At 39.7% G+C, this 15,742-nt stretch overlaps 1 protein-coding gene across 1 annotated transcript in view; it reads left to right on the top strand.

Annotated features, from left to right (window-relative positions):
- Window positions 1-15,742, top strand: part of Pappa (pappalysin 1) — a 234,280-nt gene that overhangs the window by 213,299 nt on the left and 5,239 nt on the right. Inside the window, exons 20-21 of the mRNA XM_074051163.1 lie at window positions 313-384; window positions 4,737-4,835. Of these exons, the coding sequence (XP_073907264.1) occupies window positions 313-384; window positions 4,737-4,835 (171 nt within the window). The remainder of the gene's footprint in view (window positions 1-312; window positions 385-4,736; window positions 4,836-15,742) is intronic.

The raw sequence follows: 15,742 nt of genomic DNA, 5'->3' as shown, positions 1-15,742 counted from the left end.
CAATGGGTCAAAGATCATCCAAGAGTTTTCTGAAGAACCTTTCTGATCATGTTTCCTTCTCCTAATTTTGCTTCTTCTCAACTCATGCTCCTGCCAGGGAAATACTGAATCACTACAAATATGGTGAATAGAAATATTATTCTAATCTATGGCTTCTGTTATTGCAAGTATCTGGGCAAGTTCTCCATGTTAATTCCAGGGTGGAGTCAGAATGTGGAAGGTTCAAGAAGAAGTGGAGTGTGGTGCCAACAAAGAGGTGGCTCCCTCCCTATCCCAAACCCATCTGACCTCTCTCTCTCCATCTCCCTGCAGAGAATTGTCTGCACTGCTGGTCTCAAGTGGTATCCTCACCCTGCTGTGATTCATTGTGTCAAAGGCTGTGAGGTGAGTCACAAGGATAGACTTACTCAGATCCCTAGAAATAGTTCTAATGTTATTCTTATTATATTTGTGATAACTACCATTTAGTGTACCTACTAAGTGTTGTAAATATCCATTTGGCAGACTTCTTAGTCAACATCATTTTACAGATGACAGAATTGAGGCACAGAAATATATAGGTAATAAGTAACAGAGTTGAGAGTCTAAGCCAGGATTTTCTGTCTCTAAAACCTGTGGCCTACGTAATTTGGGGTCTATAAGGAAGGAAGGAAAGGGGAGGCTGTATTAATTTAGCATCTGTAATATGCCAGAAATTTTACCATCATCACATTTAGCCTGTATAGAGCCACACAAGGCAGTTTTCTTTTAAAATTTCCATTTTATTAATGACCATTACAGAGCTGTTCCTTCTGCCCCACAACTTAATCGTTCACTCATTCTTCAACTCAGAAGAAGTTTGAACACTTAGACCCAGCCATTGAGTCAAAGTAAAAGATCCCTTCTGACTAACAAATTATGTGAATTTCCAGTTGAGCCATTCCTTAGGGCTTATAATTATGGAGATCTGGCTCTGTGTGTCAATGACAAGCTAAGCATGGGGTTATAGGGCAGGTTCTTGGGCATAGCTTTTTCTCAGAGGAGAGTTACCTATGGAACCCAAAGATATTTATGTCCATCACTCTGCCGCTTGTGGTTCTCAGATGGAAGTGAAAAGGAGGCTCAAAATCCCTTCCAGACTGATGTCAAATCTTTTTGGTTTCCCCAGAGACCATGGAGGAAAATGCAGGTGATAGGGATCAGATCATTCCCTAGAGAAGTTCAGATTTGATGAAGATCTTAGCATGTCAGAACCAGAAAGGCTTTTAAATCATCTAAACCCAAGCCTTTATTTTAAAGATGGGAAAACAGAGGCCCAGTCCGTGGCATGGTCCAGAATTAAATGAAATACAAAAGAAGGCTTTTAGTGTGATCTAGTTCTACTAGCTTGCTGTATAGACTGGAAAATGATGGCCAAAAAAAAGTGATTGACTGGTCTAAGTTTGTACAGCAAACTACAAAGCCAAAGCATGATTTGCTGATTTCCAGGCTGCTATTTTTTCTCCTCCACTAGGCTACCTTGCTTCCTGCCCTCAAGCCATTCCCTGTAAATGTCACAAAACAATCTTTGGGTCACACATTTCTTTCTGTGCATTGAGAAAGGACCCCAGGTGGTATCTTATAAGGGCATTCGATAATGTAATCTTTCAGAGCTCTCACTCTTTCAAGCTTCAACTAGGGATGGCAAAATCAAGGCCAAGGCCTTGTGGCTATTGCTTTCTTCCACCTCTCCGGATCAGTTCAGCATTTTGGGAAAAGGCAGCTTGAGTTACCTGGGCATTCATTCTGCTGAGTTGGTAGTCTGGGCAATCAGTGTAACAGCAGAATTTGATCCCTCTTTTGACTCAGCAGTGAAGCTCAGGAGACCCTTACCTGTCAGGCTCTTAGTCTTGACAATGATGCTTATCACCTTTGACCTTGCAGGTGCCCCTCATTTTCTCCTCCCCTCCTTAGCTTAGAGCTAATAGTTTGTGTCTTATCTGTAGCTGAAAGTATGCTTGGAAGAGAAACAAATGCTAGGTCCAGGGAGGAGCCATCAAGTCTTAAGAGTCTAGAGGTACCCAAGATAGAAAAAGGGTTTGAACCCCTTCCCCCTTCTCAGAATGTGTTCCAAGCGATCATTCACTGCCTCGTTCATCAAAGCTTCACTGAGTGCCTATTATAAGTTGGTCACTATTCTAGATTTGGAGAAACAATGGTTTTACATAAATGAAAATAGTAAGTATGTTCTAGTCACCTGTGATATCTTCTTTCCTCTCACCCATCTATCCATCCAATTATCCATCCATTATTTTACTAAATAAACATTTACTGAACATATATTTGATAAAGTTTTGCTCATTTTGCTTGAATATTTATGATTTGCAAATGGATGACACATATTCTCTGTCTGTAAGGAACTCTTCTAGTAAAGAAGATTCTTAAAGATAGAATTCTAAAATGATGAACCAAGACTACAATCAAAGCAAGTACAAGAAGCACTGTAGCACAGAGCAGGCTAAGGCTATTAGGGAGCGCACTGAGGGAGTGATGTATCAGCTAGATCTTAAAGAATGAATTGCTTGCCTGAATGCATTACTAGTCAAAATAGCAACAAAAGAAATAACCAGAGATCAGAGAAATCTAAGTAACAGGGCTTTTGTCACGCCATTTCCTTTCTCTAGGCATTCTTCCTTCTCCACCCTCACTTAATTAACTCCTACTCACCTTTATGGTCTCAAGCTGAAATGTCATTTCCCAGGGACACCTTCACTGAGGTCTCTGACTACATCAAATACTTTGATAGCATCATAGCTCTTATCAGAGTTGAAACTGGCCAATCAGATGTGTGACTATTTGCTTAAAGACTTTTTCTTTAGGAGAATATAAAGGAGAAGGGAAAACACACACACACACACACACACACACACATTCTTCCCTTAGCATAATGCATACCACATAGTAAATATACATTAAATTCAGTTATAGAATTGAATAGAGGATGGATACCTGACTACACAAATGAGCACAAAAGGAAGAGTAGTTAATAATGAGACCCAAGTTTTTTCAGGAGCCAAATTAAAAAGAACCACTGTCATTAAGTTTCTTTCTCTTTCTCCTTCTGTTCTTTAGCTATTCTTTTATCAAGCCAGTTCAATTCATTCTAAGGAAGGGACAATTGGTCTCCTCCATTGGTCTGTCTGTATATTTTATGAGGCAAAATATGAAGACCTTAGCCACAGGCAGATCTGAGACATAGATGATAGAAAGGGTTTATCCATTGTTTGTGTTTGTTCCCCTCTTTTGTAATGTGTATGTAATGGTATGTTTGTCGTAGTAGTCACACAGCTGAATCATACTTGAACTCACAGCCATGTGCATGCATACTCACACATCTGAGCTTAGTGCTTAGGTATTCTTAACTCCATCTTGCTAAGATCTTTTTTTAGAATCTAATAGGGAATTAATGAAATAAAGTCTAGTATCATGAGTTTGGGGCAAAAAGCTCTCAAATTGAGAATTTGGAACAAAACCAAGATGCCACAAGGGATGAACTCCTTGTGAGTTTTGTTTTCCCTAGAGAAGCCAGGACGGAAGGAGAGAGCACTGGATCGCAGATGATATGCTGAAATATAGTAGTCTTAAGCAAATTATGACATCGTTTCTCTCATTAATTAGAAACAACACCAGAGACCCTCCCACCAGCATTCTAATCAGAAAGTTTTCTTGGTAATTGAGAGACAAAGATGAACCAGACGTGACACTGCTCATGTTTTTAGGAGCTCACAGTCTTGCACACACTACAGAAACATAAATGAACCACAGAATATATGGTGCTAAGTATTGGGCTGGGGAAATACATGTGGCAGGGTAATCAGAGAGACTAATTTAAGATGGCTCTGCATTCAGATCAGTAATGATTTGACTCCATCATTTCTTTCTTGCCTTTGGAACATCACAAAGATGTTGGAGGAACACAAAAAAGAAAAAATAAATCAGTATAAACTAGAATATCCTATGGATAGCTAGGAAAATTTGGAGACAAATTAGTTGAAATCACTGCCCTTTTTATACCAATGTGATTTTGACTGAGTCTTTTTCTTACTCTGAGTCTGAGTGTTCGTGTATAAAGTGGGAAAAGTTGTTTGAAGAAAAAGAAAACAAACATGTACAGGTGTGTGACATTGAGTACATCTGTTTTCCTATTAGGAAACCTGCCATGAATGTACACATAGTTGTGCCTAATTCCTATAAATTCTTACATCTTATGCTTACAATTCTTGGGCAGTTTACATTAAGTTTCCTAATTTATTTGATTATATTTTATTATAAATTATCCTTTAAATTACCCACTACCAGAAAAGTGGGGAAAGTCAGGATGGGAAGGAGAGACCATTAGATCACAGGTAATATGCTGGGACATGATGGTCTTTCCCATCAATGATTACAGAGCAATATCATTTCTTAAGTAAAATGAATCCTCTATTTCAGGAAGATGGAAGGGATCTATTCTGAGGCTTTGCATATCTAGACATACAAGAATAAGTCAGCATACTATAGCTGACAGAAATGTGGTAAATAGACTGTTCATGAATAGTAAAGGTGATGACTTATCCAAGGGGGTGTTGAGATTTAAATCCAAGTAGGGTGACTGTAGAAGTTTGGAAGAAGATGAGAGACTGCTAACTGACCATAGAGGCCTTGATGAAGCATTGAAGGCAGCTCTCACTTTTTCCAGGATGCTAACAAAGCCTCATTTCCTTCCTTTCCCTTTATAGCCCTTCATGGGAGACAATTACTGTGATGCCATCAACAACCGAGCCTTCTGCAACTATGATGGTGGGGATTGCTGCACCTCCACGGTGAAGACCAAAAAGGTAGGCTGGGGTGGGGGAGCTTGTAGATGCTTTCTGAAGTGCTCTCCAACCTTCTGGCTAGAGTCACTCCTACATGCTGGACAACCTATTGTCCTGGTTATTTTAGTGCTTTGTCTTCAAGTCTTGTTTCATTTTATTTTTTATTCCTTTAGTCAATAGTTGAGCTAATGTGCTATGCTTTAAATGATCTTTGCAGATGTGGTCCTCAAAGCTTAGAGTAAAGTATGGAAGATAAATAAAAGTACAATAAGAACTTTTAGAAGGAAAGCACAAAGTACTGTGAAGGCCCAGGCGAACGGTGGGTAAAGGTCCTGCAGAACAAGAAATATCTATGCCAAAAGTTGAGAGATTAGGGGCCCGGGCAGAGAGTTAGCAAGGAAAATATTGGAGCAGAGAACTAAGACATAAAGTCTTTGAGAGGACATACCTTTGAGGGGATATGGCTGAAATCTAGAGAGAGAGAAAATGGGACACTGCCAGCAAGGACACTTACGGTTTTTGAGTATTTTATCACCTATTTTCTTTTTCTGTGGGTAGAATTAGGGGTTCTGGGGGTTTGGGGTGTGATCTTCCTTTTACATTAGGATACTCACAGGAGTGACTGACGTGTTTGTAGTAACATTGGAGCATTGGAGTGAGGTATGCACTGGCCACCTATGGAAGAGTGGCCATCTCCATTTGCCTCCTGACTAGAGTTGGAACCAATGTCGTGGTTCCAGTCAAGAGTTGAGAGAGGGTGGTAAACCTGGGAAAACAAAGCTGAGAAGCATTCTTATGATGAATAAATGTATGGGAATCTCTTCTATGTTTCCACTCCTCTACAATCTGACTTGAAAAGCTATTTCATCTCAATAATCATTTGCTTTACTATCTCATTTTTAAAGAACTAGTCCTGAGACAGGAAAGAGAGAATAAAAGTTAGTTGTGGATGAAGAGCTCTCTATAATTATCTAATCCAAACTTTTCATTTGATTAATGAGAACTGACGTTCATAAAGGAGGAATGATTTCTGCCAAGTGGCAGAGGGCAATACAAGCAAAGCAATATTCCTGGCTTCCAATCTAAGCTTCTTAATATTGCAATCTCATTAAGAGAACTTAAAGATGCTCAGACCCTACAATGTTGGGCTAATAAGGTTGCACTCAAACCAGGGGACTGTTACAGACTGACAAATAAGAATATTGGAGTTCTCTGGATTCAGTTAGTCTTGTCTGGACCATGTTTTTCTTTTTTTTTTAGCATGCCTGCTCTTTCTTAGTTTGAGTTTTAGTTTTTACTTTTTGATACAATACTGAAAGGATATATTTTCTTCTTAGGTACAGGAGAATAAAGTTTCCTTTCTGCTAATAAATTTTATGACTTTTCCTAATTATGAAAAAAATTATTTGTTTTGTTTGGAAAATCCACAAAGAAGACAGCAAAAGAATTCACTTATTCTCTAACAACCTGAAAATGACTATTGCTTTCATCTTTGGCTTCTTTTATTCTGTATATTTTGTTAAGTATGAAAGTGTATAAATGTGTGTGTCTATGTATATACATTACTGCATTTCCAGGTTGGAATTTTTTTTGATTCATTTACTTAGCACAGGAAATGTTACACATAAAATTGATATAATATTCCTGTAAAGTTCTAAGCTGTATTTTGTGCTATAATATTGCTCAATGGTTGTGATATACAATAATTTATGTAATTATTTATTTTGATTTTTTTTAACTTTTGGGTTATTTCAATTTCTTACACATAAATACTTTTATACCTCTAATTATTGTTCTATAATTGATTCTTAGAATTGGAATGACTAAGATAAAAGGTGTAAGCATTTTTAAGGCTCTTGATATCTGTTTTCAAATGAAGTTAGATATCTATTTCACTCCATTAGAATGGACTGTTTTTTTAAAATGAATGGAAAGTGAAGTTTGTGTTTAAAGTAGAGAGTCTGTCAAATTACAACAGTACCTGACACAGTGTTGGAGAAAGAGCAAGTCTTATTAAAATAATTTTCCTGCCTATTACAACTTATGCACTGAAATATTTTTTAAAACTAACTTTTTCTTGTGGGAGGAACAGACTTAAAGGTATTACTTTTTTAAAAAGAGCAGATCATAATTACATATCAATATAAAACTGAAGATAGGATGCAGATTTCTTGTGTGTGTGTATGCATGTGTGTGTGTATGCATGTGTGTGTATGCATGTGTGTGTGTATGCATGTGTGTGTGTGCATGTGTGTGTGTGTATGCATGTGTGTGTGTGTGTGTGCATGTGTGTGTGTTTAAGGACACTATTCATCATTTGACTGTATTTGAGTGGGATGTAACTGTAGTACCTTCAGACTCATATGCCCCTTGCCACTTATTAAGGGGACCAGAAGCAGTGCTTTGCTGATTCTGAATGATGTATAGCCTTTTCTTTTCCTTCCTTTTCTTTCTTTTCTTGTTCATCAACATTATACATGTAGTTTGGATTTTTTGGTATGAAAAGGTTTTTACCTTTCACTTTAATTTGTTACTCTTTCTTGTCGGCCAAGACAGTAGAATGTACGTGGCCAGGCTTCCTTTCCCCATTGAGATGCTTGTCAACTGAGCATCAACTCCAAGTGCTGGACCATGCTGTGTCTGTATGGCAAAATCCAGACAGACAGACCTCTTGCCTTTGGTAAGACTTGTAATCTATTAGGGAGCCTGATAAGAAGCAGTGAACTGTTCATCCGTGTACTCAGTTGTCTTTGTGGAAGAGACAATAGAGGAAAAAGTATAGAACCTTAGGAAGAACAATGTGAAGGGCAGAGAAAGGTTCCCTGAGGCTTTTCAGTGAATTATAAGGTGTAGGAAATTTCCCACTGGAGGTGAATGTGGTTGGGGACAGAAGAAGAAGAACATATTAGAATTATGTGTCAATGATGGATTAGAGGGACTATAGGACTCTCTATGAAAGGTATGAGTTTATTGTAGTTATTTCAGTTGCCTTCAGGTGTTTAGGGCTTTTCAGAGTCAAGATTCTTGTAAGTTTGACTACCAGAGAGGAAAGGTATCTCAAGTTAAAAATCACACTTCCTACAATTTACATTTTTCAATGTACTTTCTAAATGGACTCTAACTTCTTGAAATTTTTCTCTTTTCTTATATACATCCAGTTCCTCCCTGCTGTGGGCTGTATTTTAGGGGACAATGGGCAAAGAAAATCAATAATAATAGATACTAAGTGAACAACCCACATATGTCAGACACTTAGCTGGACACTGGGCCTCTGTGATCTCCTTTAACCCTTATGTCAACCCAGATAAGTCAATATAGTTGCCCACATTGCACAGATGAACCAGTTTAGGTGATGAATGCTTAGGCTATTAGTCCAAGTTCACTTGTCTAGTTACTGGGCAAGGCCAAATACAAACTCATTTGTCTGACTCACAAGTCTTGTTCATTCTTCTGCATGGGGCTGAGTCTCAGAAAAGGAAAGTGTATTTAAATAGGGTCTTGTTCTCAGTGCATCTGGGCATGGCCCTCCCAGTTCTGGCTGGAGACATTTCATTGTGAGCCCAGACTACCAGGATCCTATATATGGGACCCCTTACCATGACAGAGAAAAGCACCTTTTCCCAGCAATAAAGATGAGGGAAGGGTGGATAAGGCTCTCAGCCCTGCCAGCATCCCTGACATACCAGGAAACCCAGACAGGAGATTTCCCTTGGTATCAACAGGAGAAAGTCTGCTTCTGTCTCCAGCTTCTACAGTAGGTAGAAGAAGGCCTATAGGCTATTATAGGCCTACTAGGGTAGGAAAGGCTTTTTTCTTCTCACCCCGCTGCCCTTACTTGTTGAACCTATTTAATTTCCACTTGTCCTCTTGGTCCCATATCATGGAAAATTCCCTTCCTCTGAGCACCCACACTGGCACTCAGAAACTCATCCATAGGGTAGATATATTTCAAGCATCCTCCCAAATTATAAGAAATCTATTAACTGAGACCTTACTTTGTGAAAACTGAACTGTGGCTGGGTTCTCTATGCATCTTGTATGAAGTAGACTCCAGAAAAGTCTAGCTAGGTAGAAAATTAAGACTTAGAGAGGTGGAATCATTTTCACAAGGTGACAGACCTGTATGTGAGATTTAAGATTTCCTACATCTAAAAAGAAAAGGCACAATAGCTAGTATTTAGTGAACGCTTACTTGCTGCCAAGCATACAGTTAGCTGCTTTATATCATTTCATTTCATCAGCGTAATTGCCCTGTTTTATAGCTGACAAAACTCTGGCTAAGAAGGGTTAAGGTCACCTAACCAGTAAGTAGTAAAGCTGAGATGCAAATCTAGGGAATTTAAGCCACATATCACTAACATCTAACTTCTCTAAACATTTTCTTACAATGGGCTTGTGTCTTACCCAAGCATCTTGCACCTCCTCTTGTAACAGGTGAACTTCTTGCTTCATAGACCTTCTAGGTTGGAGTTGTTGGTAGGACCTCAGCAACTTTTCCCAGACTTCCTTCTTGCCAACTCTCCACCTAAGCCTCTTCCTGGTGTCTAGAACTGAGGCTTCCCAGTTTCTTGGCCCAGCATGCTGTCTGTCTGCTCCTTCTATTCTTCCTCTACTGTTTGTCTATATAGACACCAGCTGTTCCTCACATCCACTTTGTGGACTGACCTGGGCCCAGCTGCTGGCAGACATGAGCAAGACAATGCAAGAAACTGTCTGACAGAGATGTCCGATTTCCTACCCAGACACCTGCCTGCAGTGTGAGGCAGACAGGAAAGGGCAGGACTCGGTTTCTAAGGATGTCAGTTTATTATTTTCTTATTGGAGCTTTAAGCAGCCTCGAACATAGAGCAGATTTACAGCATAGTTGTTTCAATGATTTCCCTTTGCAAGAAAAAATATCAGTTTATTTTTGAAATCATGCTAAGTAAGCATGTGCTAGGAATGTGAGACAGGAAAGGGAAATTTCCTTAACATATTTTTAAGGTGTGGTAGCTTGGAATGGTAAAGTCCTGTTTCAAGTGGCTGTTAGAATCTGATTCTAGAAGATATCTAGGAAGTTTCAGTGTAGTCCTGATTTATTAGCTCTATAACTGTGGGCAGGCCAGGCTCACCTTGGATTCTCTCTTTCTGGTTTTGTTTTTTTAAGACAGAGTCTTGCTATGTAGTTCAGGCTGGTCCAGAACTCCATATGTATCCCAGGCTGGTCTTGAACTCCTGATCCTCCTGCCTCAACCTCCTGGGATTAAAGGCATGCATCACCACACCTGACTTGGGTTTTTATCTCTTTATATTTGGATCAAATTCACATCTAAGGACCCTCCATATGGCTTCTTAGGTGCATTCCATAAGTGGGAATTAGAAAGATAGTTAAGACTGAGACTGTAGTGGACAAGTAGAGGTAATCTCAGCAGCACCTAACCACACAGGATGGTATACGCAAGTGACAATAAATGTAGGGCTGCCATATTTGCTAAATCTGAAGGGCAAAAAAAGTACATCTGTTTTGTTCACTGATACACTCCAAGTTCCAATGTATCTCACCAGTTTCTGTCCTGTAGGTGTTTAACCCTCATAAATAAATCCTTGTGGAATGAGTAAAGTGAAGATAGTCCTTGATATGTGACAGATTTTGCAATAGGTCCTAAGCAAGATGAGCCCAGTCTCAACCATGCTAAGTTTACATCTTGTGACTAAATGACTAGATACTTAGGGTGTAATAATGGCTCATGGAGATATGGCAAATGAAGAGGGTCAATAAGCTTCCTAAGAAAACATTACACTAGAGATAAGATGTAACCTATCCAGAAGGCTCTTAACCAGGTGAAAACAGTAGGGTAGGAGTAGAAATAAGCGTGAGAAAGAGAGGACTGTTTTTGGTAGGGGACATAATCTGTGCCAAGGCCCAGACATCAGGGAGAGTATTAAGGAAATTATCTAGAACTTAGTGTATAGGCGAGAAGCCTAGCAGGATAAGTAAGGCTTTTTAAAACTTAAGCAAGCGGGTTTGAAAATTTTCCAAATGACAGTGGGGGCATTCAAGAAGAATTTTAAACACTCAATCAGTTTAGGAGATCCAAGAAGACCTCCTGGAAGAGGGGGTAAATATGCTTAAATTACAAGAATTTTGAAGTAAGAGATAACAAAAAAAGTGGCTAAGCAGACTGATTCTTCCATGTCTGGCAATCACTGACTTTGAAGGTATTCTTCTCCCTCTCACATAGGGTGTAGCCCCAACTTTTTCATGTGAATAAGGATGACACTCACTTTCAGCTTGGTCCTATGCAGGCACTCAATGCCTCTGTCTCAGAAAGAAAAGTTATTATCACCATCACCATTATCAACATCCTCATCACCCCCATCCTCACCACATTCGTAACACCACCACACCACCAACAAAAACATCACCAATGTCACCATGACTACAACTGCCATGATCATCATATCATTTTGAACACACATTTTATGTTATGCACTGTTAATGACTTTATCTGATTTTCATACTTTATGCAAAATAATTCTATATCATAGAACTCTTCTTACCTCCATTTTGCATATAGAGAAACTGAAGCCAAGGAAGAGAAACAACTTGCATACTTCCAGTCAACAATAAGACCAGGACTGAAACCCAAGTCTCCTTCTTAGATAGGCTAGTACATTTCTCCACTTTACCTACATTTTCTCCACTTTATCCTCCATTTATCCACATGAATACTTTATCCCTATTTAAACATGGTACTGTATTCATTGATTGCCTGTGGCCTATGCCAGGTACTATAGTATTTTCCCTAACCAAAAGAAACTTACAGAGGAGCTTTAAAACCCATGCCTTCATCTTGGCCTCATTATCTGTGTTCCATGCGCACTGTGAAGACTGTAACTCAGGCAGGTTAAATGACTTACCCAATGTAACACAGTCAGCAGGAGGCATATCCACAACTTTTTGACCACCTGCACAGGATGCCTCTTGCTTACCCACCATATACACACACATACACACAACACTCACACAGACACACACACACACACATGTACACATGCACACACACACACCACTCTCTGCTTGTTACCTTCTCATTGAGTCTGAGTCAGAATCGCCTCTGCCTGTCTCCAATCCCAGACAAGATCTATAACCAGAGACTTGTAGTATATTTGCCTAAGCTTCACTCCTGAACCTCTCACACCCACAGATGGAGGCATTAGCCTGGGCAGCTCACCCAGAAGGAGAAAGCCCTGTGCCTGAGCACCATCTCTAGCCAGTGGAAAAAGAAGAGAATCCTGGCTTTGAGAAATTGACCTTGGCTTGTTAACAGAGCCTGGAGTGAGTGCCCAAGCCATTTATGGGATAGCCTGCCACATAGAGCTGGGAATCTCCAAATATAAACTGTTCACTATGGTGTTCAAACTGTGTGTGGTAGGGTTTCATGGGAGGCCATCTGGGGCAGAAGGTGCCTGGAGAGTCAGGAAATCTGAGAATCAAACTCAGAGCTCTTACTTTCTCGGGTTGTGATTCTTCTCCCTATGCCTCAGTTTATTCCTCTATGACAACACTCTTTTCTGCTTCCTGAGGGATGGTATTGAGGAATGATTATAAACATAGATGCAGATCTCAGGCCACCTGCCAGCCAGTGACTCATTTGTTTGCATCTTAGTTTCTTCTAAGGTGTAAAACGGGAATAGTAAGAACAGTTGCCTCATTAGGGTGGCTGGGAAGCATGAGTAAAATAATGTACATGGAGTTTAACTCAATGCCAGGCATATTATAAAGGGTAAAGGCCATTAGCTGTTAAGAAGACAAGAACAGCAGTAAACCCTCCCAGGTTTTGAAGAAAATGCATTTTTTACCTTTCACTTTCAGTGTTTGGAATGGGATTAAGAGTCCTGCACCATCAACTTACTGACGGGGAAGTTGATTTTTCTTTAAACATTCTCAAGCTTTGATTTTTGTTACCTTCAAGGTGATTAGCTAATAATGATAACCTTCCAAGGTTGTTCAGAGTCAATGAGCTAGCATGTAAAAGGCCCTCAAGAATGACTAGTTTGTATGTACACTAGGGCTTATGGCTGACCCTGCATCAACAGGCTTCCCCCCATCTTTTGCAGGTCAAGCTCTATGTATCTCCTCCTCATTGAGCCAATGAAAGCTCATTTGAAGATGAGCTGATTTCATTGACTCCTCTCCAAAACAATGTGAGGTCTTTAGGAGAACCTCTGTCTTACAGATGGGGAGTCTGAGGTCCAGAAGTCTGCAAGGAGTTTGCTGAAAATCACATAATTGTTATGTGGATGCTTTAACTGAATTCTAAACTCCTAGCAAGAGCTTAATAAATATGGATGTACCTACAAGTGTATGGTGGGGACAAGGAGGCTTTGGACCTGCTTTCAGAGATAAAAGCTTCTAGAAGTCACCATATTCTGATTGGGTTTCCTTCTTTGATTTTCCAGGCATGTTTCTTTATGAAATGCTAAAGCTTCCTAGTTGATCTGGGGTGGGAGGCAATGATGATACCCCTTCTGCATAGCCAGAGTGTCCAGACCAGCCTGAGAAGCTAACTGGTGACAGGGTTCTGCTGGCCAATGATTTTGAAGACACTAATAGAAATAGGGAAGGCAGAAAGAACAAGAGGTGAGGCAAGGTTTTGGGGGGAAAGTCTGTTTTTGATTCCTAAGCTTAGTGAAAGTAGCTCAGTGGTAGAGTGTTTGCCTGGTATGTGTGAGGCTCTGGGTTCGACATCCAGTATCACACACATAAATACACATACACACACACACACACACACACACACGTCTAATTCCTTTCTGGGCAGGGATTTTCCTTCTATCTTTCTCCATACTGAAAAGGATTTTAGCCAGATGAGAATTTAGAGGTCATGCATATTAATTCTTATTATACATTTAGGGAAAATGAAGCACAACAAGGGGATGTAACTTGTGCAAAGTCACTCAGCAAGTGAGTGCAAGAGCACTCCCTGACTTGGGTTGTCTGTCTGTACATGCATTTGTTATTTATGTGCCTACTGGATGCTTTTACTTGGTAAAGATTTAGCTGAACAATATACCTGGCCCTTTCCCAAACTGAGCTGGCATACAAGCGATTTAGTACAAGAAATGTATGAAAATAGGATGCTGTGATATAATATGAAAGTGATGGCACCAATATCCAGGCCAATGAGGAAAGAGGTGATGCTCGAGATACAACCTGAAGAATGAAAAGGAGATGGCCAGGGAGGAGCAATCAACGTTGAGGAATATAAATAGCTAAAGACTTAAAAATAAGAACATATTTGGATTATCTGAGGAATAAATAAATAAGTAAAGCCACAGAGAGTTAAGGGGGAAAAGGGAACAAATTGAGGACTGAAAATTGTATAGCAATCAGTTGACGCAAGACCTTAAACTTGTGTGTTCTATTGTAAGAGATAGAATTTGTTAAATACTTGCCTGTGTGAGATGGGGATGTGAAATTATCCTAAAGATCTTAGAGCTTAAAGGGAAGGAGTTACAGAGACAATTATTGAGAAGATATTAGTATAACTGTATTGTAATGTGAGCAAGGGTGGTAAAAAGGGTTAGATAAAGGTATGGGTGAATTGAGGATAAAGAGGTTGTCCAAGTCTGAGAGGTGGGTGAGAAGAGACAATAGGCACGGAAGAAGGTGAAACATGAGTCAGTCCATATGTATTCATCATTGAGCATATCGTATATGTGGAGACATGTACCGAGGCTTCTGTGTGTTTGTTCTTGTTCATTTCACACAACTATATGAAATACAGGGCTTGTTTTAGACTCTCTCACTTATAGATGTGGAAACTAAGGGCCATGTCAGTGAAATAATTTTCTCAACATTGTTAAATGAGTATGAGGCAACTGGACCCACTGAGCCCAGTTGGGTGGTCAGCATGGTTCCTTCCACAGGTTACCTTAGCAATTACAGTTTGACTTGGTTTGACCTCGTTTTCCCCACTTGGACTGAAGTCTTTTCTTTCTGTATCTCTTCCAGTTAGAATACTCTACTGTTTTTGAAGGCAAAGAGGTTGTGGGAAATAATTCTAGATGTTATGGTGGAATAAATACTCTAGATTCCAGAGGGAACATTCTAGATTTATCCTACAATGTCTTGAAGGCTGAAGTACAAATGTCCTGAACAGAGAACAGTTGTAGTTGTAAACAAAAAGAGAAGTGATACATAGAAAAAGAAACCCAAACTGCTAACACAGCATCAAGCACCTGTTAATTTAAATTGAAAAGAGAAGCAGAGGTCTTAGACATAAACAAAGAGAGATGGAGAAATGAATAAAAAAGCAATAGAAATACATTTATTCTATGGTTTAGGCTCTGAGAAAACAAGGATGAGTGAGATTGACATGGTCTTTGCCTCAGTACCCACAAAATTGGTAAGAAGATAGATCAGAGGGGTGGGGAGAGATATTGATTGATTGTGTGTGTGTGTGTCTATAATTGAGCACTTAGTATATGCCATGAACCACCCTGGGTGTTTTTCATGAGCTATTTCACTTACCCAGGTCTGCGCTTCCATTATTCACATTTAACAAATGACTTAATGAAGGCTCAGAGACTTGTCAAATGTTCAAGTTCACACCTTAAGTTGGTGAAAGAGCATGGGTTAATACTTAAATCTTCCTGATGCTTAGTCCTACATTTTAAATTATTACACAATTTTAGGATAGAGATTAGGAACCATGTGTGGAGAGGGAAAGAGAGAAGAAAGAACAGAGAGAGGAAAGGGAGGGCAAAGAGACAGAGATTAAAAAAAAAAAAAAGAAGAACTAGACACAGGGAATGAGTCCACAAGTACATGAGAGTGAGGGAGAGAAACAAAGATGCTCCCAGAAACTCTGCACTTGGAGACCCAGGCAGGAGGCGAATGAGGTCATTAAATCCATCTGTGCAGATGGGGGACCCTCTGGGGA

The sequence above is a fragment of the Castor canadensis genome, chromosome 13 (assembly GCF_047511655.1).
Source record: "Castor canadensis chromosome 13, mCasCan1.hap1v2, whole genome shotgun sequence".
Classification (NCBI taxonomy): Eukaryota; Metazoa; Chordata; class Mammalia; order Rodentia; family Castoridae; genus Castor; species Castor canadensis.
This window is presented reverse-complemented; position numbering and strand designations above follow the sequence as displayed.